The following is an 18,983-nucleotide window of genomic DNA, read 5'->3' as shown; positions in this document are numbered from 1 at the left end:
TAAATCCATTCATTATTATCCGGGTACAGATAATCGAAGCTTTACGCACTAAGCCTGATACTGTCAATAACTCCCCACCTGATAACAAGACAAAGTGCAAAGTGGTTGGTGGCAACAAGAAATTTATTAAAAATAGAGCAATGCACTACCTCTTAGCACTAGGTTTTCTCTGCCTACCCTGCTGCGTATCTTTTTTGATTTTTTTATATATTTAAGGATATTACATCCACATAGGTACACGAAAAAAGCTTACATATAGTTATTTTCCCATCACGTATAAATAATACTTTAGGTACTCATTGTGTAAGACAAGGAAAAACATATATTATGTGTCGCCACTATTAAAATTCTGGTTCGCGTACATTCTTTATTCTTTACATATGATCGTTAGTTCTCTGCTGCACGCATTGGAAGAAAGTTGTGCTGTGGTCGGCCCGTAACAAATTGATTAGATAAATATATCTAAATATTTAGAAAGTAAGTGCTGTATGAATCTTAAAATCTATAACTTTAAATCTGTTTTGCAATATTCTTATGTCATTCTTTCTTTGATTGTATTTGATTGCGCTTGTTCAATAACGTAAACGTTGGCGAAAATACCACACTATATAGTAAATGAACACTTTGTTTTCTTTCTTGTTACATATTGTATTTAAAATTATGATAAAAACACTGAGATTCTAAGAATTATTATTGGGATCGTAATTTACGCTCTTGCGCACAAAAATTTTAATATAAATAAATGGCTATTATAAAATTTGTGAGCTTAATCTAGTGGTAAACACGTTTATTATGATAAATTAAGGTAATATAAAAACAACTTTTTATGTAATTTTTAGGTGATCGAATAAAATGAAGTTGTTACTGTCAGTTTTCTTCTATATAGTAATCGAAATCAGTAGCGACGATGATTCTGGATGGTCCTTAGAAGATGATTCTTTGGTTGCTGTACACCCATGTAAAGGTTCGACAGACATACGGCTTACATATGAACCTTATAGATCGCCAGAAGAAGAAAATCAATATAGTCTTTGGATACATAAGAAATTTCCCAAAAATACTGTTATTAAAATGAAATTTGATAAAGGTGCCAGCGTTTTTTTGGTAAGTTTGTAATTTTAATACAGTATCTCTGTAATTGATTAAGTAATAAGTGAAAAAGATTGTTTATGTTTTGGATATCTTAGCCTTTATTAAGAAATGTCTGACTTGAAGCGTTGGTTGCGCAAAAAATATATTTGTATTGTAATAAAAATAAATTTGTATTGTAAGAAGACAGCAAACCTTGACGATATTTTAATATTTAAATATCTACTATATTTTTTCAGTCAAACCAAAGTGCTGCAAGAATAGATCTTGACAAAACTGATGAACACGCATTCAAAATAAGATTTTTCAAATCACATGAAGGTATTTGTTTACACGTACAAGGATGTACACTTGGAGTCGTTCCTTACATTAAAAGTGTTAACATAAATAAAAAAGAGTACTGTGAAGATCATCTTATGGTAAGCATAAGCAATGTTTTTTAGCGAAAATGCAAGAAAACTGACGAAGATTATTGTTGGAGTCTCAGTGGCTTAAGCCTTAAGAGGTGCATCGATCAAATTGTTTGGATGTAAACCAAAATATTTAGTGACAAAACGTGTAAATGTGGGTTTACATGCGCTAGAGTATGTAGAATAGAATTTATAACCACATGATCGCACATATACACAAATGACTCACTCACTCGAACAGGTCTTGATTTATTATGTTTCAGTTTAGTGATGCGTTCTTCCCTAATGTCCGTTGAGAATATTAGATTTATTGTACTATGCAGGGTTTTCTGGATTCTTACATCGAAGGTTACAAACTGCAAGCTCAAAGTTCTTGTGCCGAACCAAAAATGCAACAAAAAGGCAGTTGCGGAAAACGGCAAAACCTTGTGATTCCATTAAGTGTGCAAGGGGAGGCTCAGCGTAATGACTGGCCGTGGCATGTTGCTTTGTTTCGTAAAATGGACCTAACCAACCTCAGCAGATACATATGCGGTGGTACACTTATTTCCAGTTATTATGTTTTAACAGGTAGTTTTAATATTTTTACTTATTATTTTTAAAATTGTGGCGCAGCAGTAAAATTTTCTTTTTTTTCGTTTCTAGCTGCCCACTGTGTTTTCCAACGTAGATCAGGTGCAATTGCTAATCTATCCGTGACTCTCGGCAAATATAATTTTCAACGTATGGAACCAGGAACAGAAGAAAAAGAAGTATAAACAATATTTTAGCTCCACGCGGTATCCCCCACACGGAACCTGGGAAACAAGTGTTAAGAAACTTCCGTTTCTCACTTTCCGCCAAATTCTTGAGGCATTGCATATTAAATGGCGGAACTCCACACCGCACATTACGTAGTTACCAGTGCAATAAATTAACAGAATAAATATTACATTACGTCGTGTGGGAATCTAATCTACACCTTGTCGCACTTACAGTCTCACGCGTATGCTCTGCCACCACGACTGGTTATCTGAATTTTTTATTGTTAACCTTTAACTATGGACGTGATTTTTTTATAACACACATATGGACGTTGGGTCTGTCAGACCAGTGTATTTATTGGTCATATTCCGTCTGTTTTTTAAAGGAAGAAGACAATTTTATGTTTTAGTTTACATGAATACCCTCAAATCAAACAAAATCAATATAAATAAAATCGCTTTTTATTAAACTTTACGCATCACAACGATTTAAGTAACTTAAAGTCACAATTTCAGTCTTTGGCCACTTGGGATGACTCTTAAGAAAATAATACTATAAAAAAAAACAGATAATAAAATAAATATTTTTTTTCACAAAATATAAGGTCTTACAATTAAAAAAAATAAAGAAATTACATCTTATGTTATTAAAATAAAAAATTTGACAACACCTCAAGATAAGGTACTATTGAACATCGATACACAATGGCTTTCAACATTGTAGGCTAACAGGACGATTGCAGTCAACATAAGTATGTGTTGTCTCTCTATATATATCTTTTGAGGGCAAAGTGTACATGTTTTTCAAGAACCCAAAACTATTTTTTTAGCTTCATGTTCAATAAATGATAGATCAGATCGCGAAACGCGAGTCAAAGTCATTCTCAATTCTTAGAGTAGTTTAGTATACGAAACGCGTCTTTTTATTTGATAAAGTGCTATTTTCTTTATAAAATGTCGTCGTTCAATTCTTTTGTTTGATGTTGATTATACAGTACCGATATTTTTGTCCCTGACGTGTTTGGTCGATCATTTTTTCCATTTTATCATAAAAACTAAAAAAATTGAATCTTTTTTAGGTAAATAATATTTATATTTCTAAAATATATAGCACACAATGCAAAATAGTATATGATATATAATAATAAATAACATTTGAATACAGATAATACAATAAAAATATTAAAGTATATTTTGTAATATTATAAAAATATATGGTGTTTTGATTTCATTGTGTATGGAAAACATGAACGTCGGGTCTGACAGACCCAGGTCCTGTTTAGAAAGTTAAACACTCACGTGTTTTGAACCCAGAGACACAACTTCTAATCTACTTTCATTTTGTCATTAATACGAAAGATACTGAGCGACTCAGTGGCGGAGGTCACCGAGAAGTGGCTGATTTGTAGAATTCGTAGAACTAGATGGGTCTGTGAGACCCGACGTCCATACTTAAAGGTTAAGCAGCGCAGGTTTCTTCATCGCGAACGATTATTATTTACTTTATCTTACAGATAGAAAAGGTTATATATCATGAAAATTACAATTATAGCACCTTGGATAATGATATTGCTCTGCTCAAAATGAAGACTGAAGCCACGTTCACCATAAATATTCAACCAGCTTGCTTATGGAATATTAATGCTAATGAAAGACTTAAATCAAAACCTATAATGGGGACTGTAAGTTTCTTATTCTATCGCTACTATGATGTATTTTACTTGTCACGGCTCTAGCTTTCTAAAGATTTGCTAAGGAAACTTAGTGTTCAAACACTAAGTTCTCCAATATCTGTGCTTCTTAGATAAAATATCTGTTGGATAAGGAAAAACGATTCTTAGTTTCTGACATATCTGACCCATTGAATTGTGAAAATAATTTAAACACCCAGGCTAATTATTTTAATTCAAACTTGTTGCTGTGATCGGTTTATGTTCTAAATATATTCCGCAAGCTAGTTAGGCGAAACAGGAAAAGGAACATTTATTGTTTGGAGTTTTTTTAGTACGAAATCAATATTATGTATGTTAAGAAAAATATTAATGATTTTACCAAAATCCGTTATGTACATAGGACGTGTTTTAAGCACTTTGTTACTGCTTAAAACACACTTCCCGTGTATTAAAGATTTTTAAATTATACATGATTTTGCGTGGGCCACATTTAAACATCTTGGTAAAAACTTCATCGGCTTTTTCTGGAAAAGTATATTGCATTAATATTTTTAATTTTAATAATTTCAGATAGTTGGTTGGGGTTATAATGACGATAATAATTTTCCAGATAAACTGATTCAAGCAGAAATACCGATGATACCACAGAAAACTTGTATACGAAATAAGCCATTATTTTATGCCGTTATCTTAAATGACAGGAAATTTTGTGGTGGAATATTAAACGGTTAGTAAGTTAGTTTACTTATTAAGTTTTACTTCAATACTTTTACTTATTTTAACTAATATTGTGGAGCACAACCCAAACTGTGTACGAAGTAAAATTTATAATTTAATATATTTTTTTAATTTACAGAAGCGTTAGCCTGTAACGGTGACAGCGGTGGAGGCTTTCATGTTTTCATACCAGACAAGGAAGGTGACAACTCTGGTACTGGCAGTTGGTACATCCGTGGCCTAATTTCAACTGGCGTACCTACTGATAACGGCGAATGTAGTGGTGATCATTATACAGTGTTCACAGATGTTGACAAATATAGAGAATGGATATTTAGCCACATGTGAATAAAAATAATAAATAAAGACATATTTGGTGTTTTCTTTACATTCTGATAAGTGACCTAATAGACAACTTTTTTTTCTCCTAATAAGAAATACTAAGATCTCTTTTGGAGAATAAATATTAAATTTATGTCTTCCGCATTGCCCTATAGTAGTATAATTCATAAGGTAATTGACCTTTACCAATAATATCATTGTTATTAGGTGCAATAAAGAAAATATAATGCTATAAAAATAGCTATAGGTATCTAATTGTCTATTTATTTCTTCGCTCTGGTAACGAGGCAAAGCGTAGCATTGAGAACACTCAAAAATTTCTAAACCGATCTAAGGCGTAGTTCAAGCGGGCGAAGACGCGGACGGGCTGCTAGTATATATATAAAATCGTATTTCCTTAACCCTCCAACTCTAGTCCTCGTAACTCATGCGACAATATTGCTATAAAATGAATGTTTTAATAAATTAGCAAGAACTTTAGCTATCAATGTTTGGATATTATCTTTAAAATTATAATGTCATTAGATAAGAAAAGTAATTCAGCTGAGAGAATATTTCATTGTGTAGTATAATCAAGAAAAGCCGCGAGCGGGCCGCTAGTTATATAATAAAAACAAATTAAGAAGAATCTTTATTGCTAGTAATCCATAACAGGTTTTCATATAAGCTTCAAACATTCGACTGCTAGTCGACAAAATAATAGTTTTGTAAATACTATTTTTTTATCTTTGCCGTCGTAGCACAGCGTTTAACGGCAAACGCGATAGTTATAGGTTCAATTCCCACTCGGAATAATGAAATATTTAATATTTTCTCGCTCTGGTAACGAGACAAAGAGCGGTGTTGAGTTCCTCCACTCAACACGCAAGACCATAGAATCCAGCGAAAAGTGGGCAATGGATATCCTGTATGTAAGTTAAGCTTAAAAAGATATAATAAATATTAATAGATGTAATGACGTAACATTTTAATTCATATATTTATTTTGAAAATATTTTCAATGCAACATACGAGTAATATAATGTGTTAAAAGCCCAGTTTGCATCTGACGCTTGAAGACTGTAAAGGTGTACTTAACAACGTACATAAAAAACTAACAGGTAAGTAAATATTTGAAATCATATTAATTTTTTGTACCTAATTCTCAAATTTATGCAACTTTGTTTAAAGATTATTTGTAACTAATTTATTTCAAACATTTTTTTTTTGTTTTTTTCTGTGATTCACTGCTTTCTTGTAGTTGTTATACGTTGTAATGGTAGGACCATGTTTAAGAATTCATAATTTAATAAAGTGACACATAATTTTTTTTTTACAAGTCTCGCAATTCAGTTCCTCTACCGTGATCTGATCCGTGTAATTCCAAATCAGTTATTAATTTATTTACTATTATGTTTTAAATAAATAAATTCAGTGCAATAGCACTAAACATTCTTATTTAAACGAATGCAAATAAAATAAAAAATCTTTTCTTAACAAGCGACATAGGCTCATAGTTACTTAGTACAATGGAATTACTTAAGAACTATGTTAGTAAACTATAAGTTACTTGATATATATGTGCAATGTGTTTTCTTGAAGTTCCTTCCTTCTTATATTATGAAAATATATTTTTTATATTTTTACAGAAAATAAAACAGAGTGGAGTCATAAAATGAAATTGTTTCTGTGTTTTGTTGTGACATTATTCCTGAACGTCACTTCGGAAGATGACTCTGGGTGGTCTTTCGTGGGCAATCCTTTGTTAGCGTTTCGCCCATGTAATGGATCCACTGATATTTCCGGCAGCTATGAACCTGGTAGATCTCCAGATGAAGAAAATATCTATAATGTCTTCGTTCATAAAAGTTTACCTAAACATTCTGTTGTTAGACTGAAGTTTGATACAGATACTAGCGTTATTCTAGTAAGTGATCAGTATTTATATGCTATATTTATATTATTATTTATTTACATACACGTAATTACTTTTATTGAATGAAGTGTTCTAACACTAAGTTCCTTCCGCCTACCGTGTTATATGTGTGATACAGTGGGATTTTTAAAAAAAAAATATATGTTTTGTATATAAGTAATAATACCTTAGTCAAGTTAGCCAAAAAAAGCAGGAACATTAAACAGAATTGCATAGCGCTTAAAGTTGGTAGGTAAGAATATTGAAAAAAAAAACATAATGAACAAAATCATCAATCCCAGAGCGCAAATAACCATTCAAGGTCAAATGTTTCTATATTATATTATCGTCACCTATAAAAAGCAGCTTTAGTCTTAAGCTTCAGCAAGGTAGGCAGAGAAGAATCATGACTCTCCGTTTTCCACTTTCCTTCAATTTTGATACATTGCGTGTTGACACCGAATTCAAAGTCGATTTGTCACGTGAGAACGAGGAAATATAAATAATTCAATCTATCAAGAAGCGATCGGACCCACAACCATTACGTCACAGACAGACTTCTAGCCTCAAATATCTTGACTTTTATTTTATAACTCGACTTGATATAATAAACATGTATTTGACCTTCATACGACAGTCAAAACCAATCAAAAAAGTACAAAGAAAAATGATAACTTGGTTACCTTTTCTTGCAGCTTTGCGCTTCTTCTCGCATACCTTAAAATACAAACACCTTGTTCTCTACTTCTCGCCGAATTTTCGAGACATTAAATGTTGAAAGAAAATGAATTTACTGACTAGTCATTGAATTCGCAACCAATCGTAAAGTTTGACACTGTACCACTTTGACACGACGCTCTATTCGTAAAAATATTTATTTTGTGGTGAATCTCGTTTTATTTAAGCCTTGTTAATAATACTAATAGAACAACTAACAGGTTATAATAAATTTATATCTAGTTATACAAATATTTAGAAAATTTTCAATAACTATCATTATAGAAAAGTATCTTAGTATTGACTTCCTATATCTTATAAAACAAAGTCGCTTTTCGTGTCTGTCTGAACTTTCTAACTCTTCTTCTTCTAAACCACCCAACGGATTTTTATGCGGTTTTCACCATTAGGTCGAGTATTTCTCAGGGAAGGTTTATATATAGTTTATTATTTGTACATTCTTATGTAAATTAACATAAATACGATAAATGTGTCTAAAGTCCTACCCGTTGAGACACTTTCGCGCATGCGCTGCTTTAATGGTAAGTACTACATGAAAATAATATACTGGAGTATTATTCCTCTTAATAAGATTTACAAAAAAGTCCGCGACAGCATATTTTTATCTTTTAAGAATAACGTGCAGTGATCATATTTCTGTCTAAAAATAGTAATTTCAATATATTTTTTATTGTGAGGGATATTTATCCATAATGGTATTAATCCTTATCCTTTAAAATACTTTATTAAATTTCTACGTTAAACGAAGATAAAATTTGATTTTTACACAATTTCGAAATTGCGAATAGTTTTAGAGAAAAACGCATTTAATTGTTGACACATCCCGCCGTTCACCGCCGACACATCAGCTGTGCCGACTCAAGTTTTACTTATCCCTTACTCTCAGCATATAAATAAGTATATTAGTTACGTTGGCCATTTAATGTAGATCAAAACTGTCTTTTACTGTTTTTTTATTTTAATAAGTACTTTAGAAGTTGTTACAATATCAAAACATCCTTGCTGCGAAACGCGCCCTGCGACGTTTTGCTTATACAAGCGCGTCATGAGCAGTCATCGGTGATTCAGTGGTAGAATGCTCGCCTGCCACGCGGGCCCGGGTTCGATTCCCGGCCAATGCATTCTATTTAATTTTCCTCACAGGCAGCCACGTATTGCTTGCTTTTCATCAGGGACAGAATACCCTCTTCAGCATTAACCACAAGCTCGAAAAAAAAACCCGCCTGCCTCTATAGCAACGAAGATTTAGATGCGTTTGCACGTATTGGATAATTGGAGTTGAATGTATTATTTCAGCGCGATATATTTGGTTTCATATTTTTTGTAGTAGTTATTAGTAGGTAGGCTTTTGTTTATAATTTCTTCCGTTTAAAAATAGTCATTTAACTATCTAAAAATAGTCATTTAAAAATATTTTAATAAGTACTTGAAAAGATTAGTAGCACAGATTTAAAATTACGGTACCTACTAAAAAATCCTTGCTGTGTAAAACAATTGGAAAATCCTTATTGAAACTACGAAAATGCGGGTTGCATTAGGATTTAATTAATTTTCACATTATCTTAAGTGCTTTGCTAACATACATTATATGAATAATCCAGTAGTAAAAGCGGGCGAAGCCGCAAGGGGGTCGCTAGTTTTAAATAAAGAAGACTTTTAAAACGTTTCTCGCTTTGGCACTAAAACAAAAGCGCAGCATCTATTCCCGCCATCCAACACACAATGTCTCAAAAATTGAGCGGAAATTAGAGAATGGAGTGTCTTAACACTAAGTCCACCCAGCCTGCCCTCATATATCAATGAGGAATACAGCGAGATGCTAATTATTATTTCTTTTTATCTTTTACTAGCGGCCCGCTCGCGGTTACACCCGCGTGAACTATGTTATTATTAATTTCTGTCTCCATGACTACGTCCTAGTGACGTCTATGCAAAATTTGAGACTCCTAACATTTGTAGTAACGAAGTTTCATACAAACTTTCGACCCCAAAAACAACCCCTTAGAAATCGAATATTGCAAATTCCCGTCTTGGCGAGCACCTACGTCCTATAAGTAACTCCTATGCAAAATTTGAGATTCCTAGCACTTGTAGTTTCTGAGATTTCGTGATGAGTGAGTGACCTTTCGATTTTATATATATAGATGATTTGGTTGCGGTTTGGACAAATTGTTTGATTAACATACTCTTGCATCATAAATATTAATTTTTGCTGTATTTTTCCAGAGCGACAAATCATTTGCAAGAATAGAAGCCGATAAAACGGAAGAGAACGGGTTCATAATTTCGTTCTTCGAACCAGTTGCGTCTTTTGGTTTCACAATTCAAGGACGTACGCGTGGTGTTATTCCATATTTTAAGAGTTTCAATATAAACACTAGAGAATATTGTAGAAATGCGAAAGTTGTAAGTAATATTTTCGAACTTAATTTTTTAACTTAATTTTATTACTTACCGTACTTGTCTTGTCTTAGAAGGGACGTAAAAGTAATTCAAAATTAAAATATTGCCAAGTGGCGGAACTCAACGCCGCGATATCTCTTCCTATTGAACATTCATAAACTTGAACAGAGTTTACTTTAATTGTCACATCCTAAATTCCAGGGCTATTTGGACAATTATATAAGAGGATATAAAGACCGAGCGGTAAGTTTAAGTACAGAACCACAAGGTAACTGTGGAAGACCAAAAATTGTACATACAGAATTGATAGTCAACGGAGCATCTACCAAAGCTGGTGACTGGCCGTGGCATGTAGCGCTATATAGAATACATCACTCCGAAATAAAATATATATGCGGTGGAACCCTAATTTCTAATTATTATGTTTTAACAGGTAATTATTATAGACTAGTGGTCGCCCGCAACTTCATTTATGTGGACTATTTATGATATTGCTATGTTGTATTAATTTATCAATTCCTCTTTGTGTTTGAAATTCATAGTGACCAGTCACTCTGTTCTCACATGAATTTGTGACAGTTGCAACTCAACACCACGCTTTGTCATGAGCGCGGAAATAAAAAAAATATTTATTTCCTGAGCATCTTATTCACAACTATTGCAACTACAGTCAAACCGTGTTTTAATGTGACAGAATGGCCTAAATTTAATTTTCTTTATCAATCAAAATTTCATTATATTAAATTTGCTAAGTGAAGGATTTTCGCCTTTTTCATCAGATATTGCAGATTTTTAAGTTCCGTTCTACTGTATGCGGGAAACAGTGTAAAGTTAAAAACAGTAATAAAATGTTTATTTCACAGCGGCGCACTGCGCCTCTATACGAGGTGTCTCAATTGTTCCCGAAGCGTTAAGTGTGATTCTTGGCAAGTTCAATTTAATTGGTGGCGATATTGGGACACAGGAAAGAGAAGTATGATTCTATTTATTTTTTAACTAGTGGGCGCGCGCAGCCTGTTTATGGGACCCTTAGGGGGTAAATTATAATAAACTACGAAACACATGTTTAATGATATGTTTTTAAGAGTCTCAATTTCAAATTTTATAAAAATCGGTGGCGATTTAAAGATTTTTCCATACAAATTTTCAACCCCTATTTCACCCCTTTAGGGTTAAAATTTTTCAAAATCCCTTCTTAGTGGATGTCCAGATTACGATAGTAAACATCTGTCCAAATTTTACGTTTCTACCATCAGCGGTTACGTCTGTGCGTGCGTCTTACCTCAGTCAGTGAGGACAAGTCCTTTTATATATATATAGATAGATTATAAAAACTTTGTATATAACATAAATAAATCTTCTTCAGATATACAAGGTGATACTTCACGAATATTACAGTTATAAACAATTGGACAATGACATAGCGTTGTTAAAGTTAAAAAGTGAAGTAACATTTACTGATTACGTTCAACCAGCTTGCCTGTGGTATTCTGGTGCATATGATAAACTTCCATCGAAGGAAATTTTGGGTACTGTAAGTATATGGGTTATTTATTTTTTTGTACGCAAATGTGGGGGTACCTCGGGGACACTCGGGGGATTATTTTATATTTTCATTTTCTCGTTCTGGTAACACAAAGCAAAGCGCGTCGTTAAGCATCGCTATTAAACTCGTAATGCCTCGAATTTGGTGGACGGAGTGCCATAACACAAGACTCCCTCTACTTACCTTGCTACATACGAGTACAGTGTTTGTACCTCGGGCGAGTCCGATTCGCCTTTTTGGATTTTTATTTAAATCCTCATACTTGCTAAAAATTTAAAATTGCTTTCGTAGAATAAATTTATATTTTTTTGAACATTATGTTTCAGGTTGTCGGTTGGGGTTTCGACAATACAGACCAATTGTCGCCTCAGTTAAAAAAAGCGCAATTGCCGATAGTATCAGATAGTATGTGCATCAAGAGTAAGCCACTTTTTTATTCGAAAATTCTCGATGAACATAGATTTTGTGCTGGATATATAGATCGTGGTAAGAACTAAGAAATACAAAATATAGTTATCATCTTCACGCTTTATCATACACGTAGCGGGTTAGTCAGAGAGAGCGCTAGGTCTCTCTAGGTTTTGAAGCATTGCGTGTTGAGTGGCAAAACTCAACGCCGGCCACCTTGGTGCCAAAGTGAAGAAAATAAAATCTTGATAAGTAATAATTAATTCCCTCGAGTGAGAATCGAACCCGTTACAATCACAAATTTGTGCCCCTGCGCCACAACGGCCTCAGCATAATAATAATATAGTTTTTTTAAATAATATATTCGTAGTCATGAATTTTTGATAGTGTTTTTTCTTGCACATCACATTCTTCACTAAGGAAAGAAAAATACTTATTTAGAAAACGTTCTCATCGAGCTATATCGCTTACATTTATGTTATTAGCATCTATGTAAGGACATTTTTACAATTTTTCACTACCACAGATTAGGCAACTGTAGCCTAAAATAACACGGTGTTAATGTGTCGTTTTCAGGAGTTTCCGCGTGTAATGGGGATAGCGGCAGCGCCTTCCAAGTCTTCCTTCCAGATAAAATTTCCCACAAAACAAACGACAATACGACTCACACTGGCGCTTGGTATGTCCGCGGCATCGTCTCATTGACCGTATCAAGGACGGATTCACCTATATGCGATCCGAATTACTTTGGTGTTTACACTGATGTCTCCAAATACACACAATGGATAGAAAAACATATGCAAAATGAATAAATGTAAAATATGATTGTTTTTGTTTTATTTAAATCATATATATTTATTCTTCAAGAGGCCGTCATGAGGGCGGCACAGTATGTGACAATAAACGCAACTAGCCCAGCCCAGGGGCACATGGTTGACTGTTAATATTTTTTTTATGTTCACTGTGTACACTTGAGCAGGTTAGGCCGAAGGAACCTAGTGTTAAGACACTGCGTTCCCCTAATTGTATGTTGATTGGCGGAGTTAAACGTCGCGGTTTGTCTTGTTACCGGACCGAGGAAATGAAAATAATAATTCCACTGAGTGAGATTTGAGTTGGCAGGCTATAAGTGAAACAGCTCATATTCAACACGGTAAACAACTTGAGGAAAAAATCTTACAATTTTGCTTAAAATAAATAGTTGAAATAATAAATAATTGTTATAGGTATTGAAAAAAAACTTTATATATAATATATTTTATTAAACAAGTTCTTACAATGACATAAACTTTTTTTCTATTTAGTATACAATCTTCACAATCAACGTAGCTAGGTTAACACCTTATTTAACAGACTCGGCTCCCATACTAAAACTTTAATTTTATGTTATCGGATATCCATTCTCTATATTTGTCGACATCTGTGAACACTGTGTAGTGGTCAGTACTACAAACGTAGCCACCCTGGACTGCCACGGACATTGATATGATACCGCGGACATGCCACACTCCGGTAGAGTTGTCACCTTTATCGTCCGGTATGAAGACGTGGAAGCCACCCCCACTGTCACCATTACAAGCTACTGCTACTGTGAATCAAAAGAAAAAAGATATTTTTTATATGATTTTCATAGTAGTAACCAGTAGGTTCCCTCGGCTTTCCGAAAAGACACTCCGTTCCGTAATTTCTATCATAATTAATTTCACTGACTCTATCAGAGAGTATTGGTTCGATTTGAGAAGAAAATATTTTTATCTGGAAAAAAAATACAGAAAACTCGTATTTTCGAAATTATTTTAAACAATACATACGTACAATACGTTCTTTATTCAATTTAATGCGTTAGGTGCGTTATGCGTTTTATATGGATCAAGATTGGCTTTTACATAATTAAAAAAATATGTTTTAGAAGATATCACAAATTTAAAACTCGAGACAGACTCGAGGTAGTATACCTTCTAGATTTCCAGCACAAAATCTCAAGCCATTTAAGACTCTTATATAAAAATCTGGTTTATTTAGTATACAAATATTATCTGGTACCATAGGTAATTGCGCTTGATTGAGTTTAAGCGGCACATTGTCATTTTCATCAATTCCCCATCCAACTATCTGAAATTATTAAAAATAGCATATTAAGGAACTAACGGGGTATTAAAAACACTCCGAAAACAGAATGATTGTGGTTGAATGTATTTGAACAAAAAGTTCTAAGCGAATAGTTCAACTTACGTAGTAAGAAGGATGCATACCACGTACCTAAATTAAACTGTATAAGTTTACATACGTTTAAAAAATATTAACAGATCCTTTAAAAAAGCATTAAATATACAAAGTGGCTTTACTACTAACATCAATTTTTACTTTACAGTTTAAATAAAATATGAAAAATAATGCCATAGAAACAAATACTTACGGTCCCCATGATTGGTCCGGATGGCAGTTTCTTGTGAGCATTCTCGTACCACAAGCAAGCTGGCTGAATGAATTTCGTGAAGGTTACTTCATTTTTCAATTTTACTAAAGCTATATCATTGGTTTGGAGTACAGGCAAATAATTTTCATGAATAGTAATTTTTCCTATCTGGAATGTAAAAAATGCATAATTATGCTTGCTTATTATACATAGATAACAAAATTTATTGTATACAAAGTTGTCTATATCATAATAAAAATCGTATAAGTTTTTTTAGGAAAAAAAATTGACGATAAAATTTGCTTTACGGAATATGAAAATCAAGCCCTACATAAATTTGTTCAATATGGATATTCATATGTACTTAAATTGTTACATGGTAAAAACTGTGAACGTTTGGGGCTAATTCACGATAAAAAATTTAAATGATAAATGGAAATGATATAGCCACTTTCTAGTCCAGCACCAACTAGTACATACAAATATATTAAAGCAGCAGCTTCACTTCTTTTTTCCCGCGAAATAGGATCGGCAGAGATAACCTATTCTTAGAAACTCCGTTCCCAACTTATCGTTGAATTTACATATTAAAAAAAATTAAAAATATACCTCTTTCCATTCAGCTCCAGTTTCGGGATCTTGGTGCAAAATATTTTTGCCAAGAGCTATGATTAACATTTTTTGCTCACTTCTGCTCACACTTCTAAAGACACAGTGGGCAGCTGCGTTAAAAATACAAATAAATATATTTGGTATTGTAAAAGCACCTATAATCTAGGATACGCCTAAAATTTTGGATACAGTCAGTCTGCAGGTATAACATACATATTCGATTAAACCAGTAATTTCTTTTTATTAAAAATAAGTAACTACAATGAAAAGAGAATGGACCGGAGATAATGTTTGGTCTATATGTGAAAATCCAGACAAATGGTAAAATTGTTACTTTTTGCTAGTGCCATATGTGGAACTGATGATTATGTACTGCACGTATTTATATATCGGAGGCAGGTGCCCTGTTCTTTAAGAGAAAGAGGAAAAGTGAACATGTAGAGCGCGATTTTTAACCGACTTCTGTAAGAAAAGGAGGTTATCAATTCGACTGTTTTTTTTTTTTTTTTTTTTTTTATGTTTGTTACCTCATAACTTCTGACTGGGTGAACTAATTTTGAATTTTTTTTTTGTTTGAAAGGTGAAGCTTCCCGAATGGTCCCATTTTTTTTTGGTTCATGTCTGACAATGGTATCTATGAGAAAATCACATAAGTCTTAAATTTGCATTAGGCATGTGCGCGACAAATAGACGAATAACTCAATGTCGCGCCAACCGATTTTGATGATTCTTTTTTTATTTGAAAGGATACACTTCAAGGATAATTTGGTGAAAGTTTGGTTAGGTTTCGATTATGGGATCCGGTGAAAATTTAGAAAGTTTGTTTTTTTTGGAAAAAAAATTGATTATACTATAATAGTTACAAGCAAAAACTTTTTAAATTGATGTCAGAGGTGAGATTCCTAATCGTTGCTTTTCTTTTCAACCAACCTCAAAAAAGAGGATGTTCCTATTTTACCAAAGAACTTCAAAAAAGGGAGATTCTCAATTCGCCCGAATACTTTTTATGTATGTTCTTGTCAATATACCAAAATGTCACTTTGCACAAAAATAATACCTAATTAAATAAAGTTTTACATAGGACAACCACAACCACTCGTTGACAACCACTACCACCACCATCACCACTCGTTTAAGAAGCATCATTTTAAGATCTACCCATCACTAAAAATCGTAAAATAAATTAATTTTTAACAAAAACAAAAACCGACTTCTAACAACGAACTAAAAAGTGAAAAATGATTATATAAAGATTTTATAATTTTGAAGTCGGTGCCAAGTAAAACAAACAGGCTTAGTAATTAGATATTATAGTAAGGTTGTTGTAGCATTAGCTTGACACCGACTTCAAAATTATAAAATCTTTATAAAATTATTTTTCACTTTTTAGTTCGTTGTTAGAAGTCGGTTTTTGTTTTTGTTAAAAATTAATTTTTTAATAGACGAATTCGAAAATTGAATAGACAGATGATTAAATAGATCAACTTAGGTTGTGGTTATGTTTCATCAAAATCGGTGCAGTAGTTTTTGATATGGATATGCAAGAATTTCTTGTTAAGTTAATATATCTGATATCTATATAGGTAGGATATAAGTACGTAATGATTAACAGGGTTCTAAAGTAATATCATATGAATATATTTTTAATTGTAATCTAAGCAATAAATAAATATACATTACCAGTTAAAACATGAAAATTATTTATAAGTGTTCCTCCACACAGGTAAGTTAAATTAGAATTTTTAATTCTTTTAAACACAGCAGTGTGCCATGGCCAATCACCACGCTGGGATTCTCCGTTTTCATTTAAAACATTTGAAGGTGTCTGACGTCTTCCACATTCATATTTTTGTTGTTGTAGCTTTTCCTCGTCTATTGCTTCGTTTTTCTGTCGTTGTTGTGTTTTCTTTTTGTCGTGTTCTTCGTTTTGTTTTTCTTGTTGTTGTGTACATGAAGTTTGAGCCTGAATTTTGTATCCTTCGATATAAGAATCCAAAAAGCCCTATATTTTTAATGATTATAATTTTATTATTACATTATATATTTTATTTTAATAATGATTATATTAATTAATTTCATTTTCTATTCATATAATTTTTATTAAAGAAAATGAAATTAAGACCATCGTGGAACAGTATTTGACTATAAATGCGACTTTTGTGAGTACGATTCCAACTCAAAGTAAAGAATTATTTGTTTCCTCGCTCTGGTAACAATACAAAGGCGAAGACGTCGTGGTGCAGGGGCACAGATTCTGATTGTAATGATGGTTGTGGATTCGATTCCTGCTCGGGGAAGTGGAGTATTTTCATGTCCTCTCTTCATTTGAATATAGCAGGATATATTTCGATATGTTAAATACGTTAGGCCTGGAATAACACAAAAAATGTTATATTTAGGTAATACAAATAATATTATAATAATATAAATACTTATATGTATATTGTATAGACAAACTGATAGTCTCCTTGTCAAAGGAATTTAATGCAGCATACCTACTACCACTTTGTTTCTGCAAATTACAAAATTGTAATTTGTCGTATCAAAAACAGAAACGCTCGAGTTTGTTCCCGGCTCTTATAAGCTTCACTGCCTACCGAGCTACAACCGGCGAAATAATAATTTGATATGTAAAAGTTTTGGTTTTAGTAGAGCTTACCAATAAAGGTTCTTGGCAATACTCCTTTGTGTTTATATTAACACTTTGAATGTATGGAACGATTCCAAGTGTACATCCTTGTACATGAAAACCAATTCCTTCGTGAGATTCGAAAAATCTAATTCTGAATGCGTGGTTTGCCTTCTTGTCAAGATCTATTCTTGCAAAAGTTTCATTAGTCTGTAAAATATATGTATTTCTTAAGGTTATAAGTAAACAAACTTGGTATAAGGATAGTTTTGGGTTTAAATTTTACAGTTTCCTCAAATCTCATTTATCTACAATTACCTACAACTCTGAGATTGGTATCGAATCCTCCCTCGGTGGGCGAGTCCAACTTGCACATGACCGTTTTGTTTAAATGATCTTTGTTTTGAATGAATTTGCGTTTTATACCACAATAGCACCACATATGATCAAAAGATGAGTTATTAAATACTTTGATGACCAGAAATATCAAAGAACTTACTAAAATTATTTCCTTCTTTTTTTTTATCACGCTGTATCCCGCATACAGCTAACTCTGGCGTAGAATACGTAGACGAGGTTGGAGGAGGATATGGATACTTATTTTATTTCTACACCATAATACCATACGGGCAAAAAATATTAATATTTAAGACTTACCAATATTACAGTAGCACCTTTATCAAATTTCAATTTAATGATTGAATGCTTGGGAAATTTCTTATTAATCCTGATGTTATATATATTTTCTTCTTTGGGGGATCTTCCAGGTTCATACATAAGCTGTATGTCTGTTGATCCATTGCACGGATGTGCCGTGACCAATGGATTGCCTACAAATGACCATCCAGAGTCATCGTCGCCACTGACTTTGATGATTACATAAAAGAAAACTGATAGTAACAGCTTCATTTTTTTCCTGATCCAAAAACATATAAAAGTGATTTGTATATTGCTATTTTTATTTTAAAATTTTCAATCACCTAAAAATAATTCACATGTTATTGTAAGATATTGTATAAAACTAGTGTTAATATACTCACTTCCTCTTTTTCCGCAAAAGTTTCAAGAAGTTCCGCCACTCAAGAAGCAACGCATTGAAAGTGACGAGCGGCGGTTTCACGGCCTTTGTTTTCGAAGCCCTGCTATATGCGGGATAAAGCGTGAAGCTACGAAAAAAATTTGTTCACTCACTGAATAGTTTGACGTTTACGTAAATATTTACTTTATAGAACAACCGCACTCCAATACATATAACGGAAGAATGAACTAGGAACATTGTTTATAATATTAACTCAAGGCTATAAATACTATGAGAATGTTAGTAATGACGAGATACAGGTTTTTCCTCCAGCAAAATTGAACT

The 18,983-nt window shown here is 32.9% G+C and overlaps 3 protein-coding genes across 10 annotated transcripts; 2 read left to right on the top strand and 1 right to left on the bottom strand.

Moving 5' to 3' along the window:
- The first annotated feature begins 325 nt into the window (after window positions 1–325).
- On the top strand, window positions 326–5,004 carry LOC146535324 (chymotrypsin-like elastase family member 2A). Of its 2 annotated transcripts, none has more exons than XM_085191463.1 (8): window positions 326–477; window positions 840–1,104; window positions 1,329–1,508; window positions 1,823–2,069; window positions 2,145–2,251; window positions 3,757–3,924; window positions 4,486–4,642; window positions 4,772–5,004. In XM_085191463.1, exons 2-8 carry the CDS (start codon window positions 853–855, stop codon window positions 4,978–4,980), a joined length of 1,320 nt encoding a protein of 439 aa, XP_085047589.1. In that variant the 5' UTR covers window positions 326–477; window positions 840–852; the 3' UTR covers window positions 4,981–5,004. The 2 variants fall into 2 exon arrangements, with proteins under 2 accessions (XP_085047589.1, XP_085047590.1); XM_085191464.1 differs by having other exon boundaries at window positions 4,486–4,650.
- Window positions 5,005–5,997: 993 nt separating this feature from the next.
- Window positions 5,998–12,776, top strand: LOC146535323 (chymotrypsin-like elastase family member 2A). Its single transcript, XM_085191461.1, has 8 exons — window positions 5,998–6,074; window positions 6,603–6,880; window positions 9,833–10,012; window positions 10,211–10,442; window positions 10,873–10,982; window positions 11,376–11,543; window positions 11,882–12,041; window positions 12,540–12,776. Exons 2-8 carry the CDS (start codon window positions 6,629–6,631, stop codon window positions 12,773–12,775), a joined length of 1,338 nt encoding a protein of 445 aa, XP_085047587.1. The 5' UTR covers window positions 5,998–6,074; window positions 6,603–6,628; the 3' UTR covers window position 12,776.
- Window positions 12,777–13,222: 446 nt separating this feature from the next.
- On the bottom strand, window positions 13,223–18,895 carry LOC146535322 (chymotrypsin-C-like). 7 transcript variants are annotated; one of them, XM_085191354.1, is made up of 8 exons: window positions 18,661–18,888; window positions 18,278–18,600; window positions 17,651–17,830; window positions 16,672–16,993; window positions 14,989–15,101; window positions 14,380–14,547; window positions 13,919–14,075; window positions 13,223–13,548 (listed from the first exon to the last, which is right to left on the bottom strand). In XM_085191354.1, the coding sequence occupies exons 2-8, from the start codon at window positions 18,527–18,529 to the stop codon at window positions 13,331–13,333; spliced, it is 1,410 nt and encodes a 469-aa protein (XP_085047480.1). In that variant the 5' UTR covers window positions 18,530–18,600; window positions 18,661–18,888; the 3' UTR covers window positions 13,223–13,330. The 7 variants fall into 7 exon arrangements, with proteins under 7 accessions (XP_085047480.1, XP_085047481.1, XP_085047482.1 ...); XM_085191355.1 differs by having other exon boundaries at window positions 13,224–13,551; window positions 16,672–16,954; XM_085191351.1 differs by having other exon boundaries at window positions 13,226–13,551; window positions 18,812–18,895.
- Window positions 18,896–18,983: the final 88 nt, after the last annotated feature.

Source organism: Heliconius melpomene, chromosome 10 (assembly GCF_056956725.1).
Source record: "Heliconius melpomene rosina isolate 202511_hmr_F chromosome 10, ASM5695672v1, whole genome shotgun sequence".
Lineage (NCBI taxonomy): Eukaryota > Metazoa > Arthropoda > Insecta > Lepidoptera > Nymphalidae > Heliconius > Heliconius melpomene.
Note: the sequence above shows the minus strand (reverse complement) of the source record. Positions and strands in the feature narration are given on the sequence as shown.

Excerpts from the sequence above, each read along its gene's own strand:
- LOC146535324 (XM_085191463.1), top strand. The coding sequence starts at position 853 with ATGAAGTTGTTACTGTCAGTTTTCTTCTATATAGTAATCGAAATCAGT. Across the intron at positions 2,252-3,756 it reads CAGGAACAGAAGAAAAAGAA|ATAGAAAAGGTTATATATCA; the intron begins GTATAAACAATA and ends TTTATCTTACAG. Across the intron at positions 3,925-4,485 it reads CAAAACCTATAATGGGGACT|ATAGTTGGTTGGGGTTATAA; the intron begins GTAAGTTTCTTA and ends TAATAATTTCAG.
- LOC146535323 (XM_085191461.1), top strand. The coding sequence starts at position 6,629 with ATGAAATTGTTTCTGTGTTTTGTTGTGACATTATTCCTGAACGTCACT. Across the intron at positions 6,881-9,832 it reads CAGATACTAGCGTTATTCTA|AGCGACAAATCATTTGCAAG; the intron begins GTAAGTGATCAG and ends GTATTTTTCCAG. Across the intron at positions 11,544-11,881 it reads CGAAGGAAATTTTGGGTACT|GTTGTCGGTTGGGGTTTCGA; the intron begins GTAAGTATATGG and ends ATTATGTTTCAG.
- LOC146535322 (XM_085191351.1), bottom strand. The coding sequence starts at position 18,529 with ATGAAGCTGTTACTATCAGTTTTCTTTTATGTAATCATCAAAGTCAGT. Across the intron at positions 15,102-16,671 it reads TAATTTTCATGTTTTAACTG|CTGCCCACTGTGTCTTTAGA; the intron begins GTAATGTATATT and ends TTTTTAACGCAG. Across the intron at positions 13,552-13,918 it reads TTGTGCTGGAAATCTAGAAG|TAGCAGTAGCTTGTAATGGT; the intron begins GTATACTACCTC and ends TTTGATTCACAG.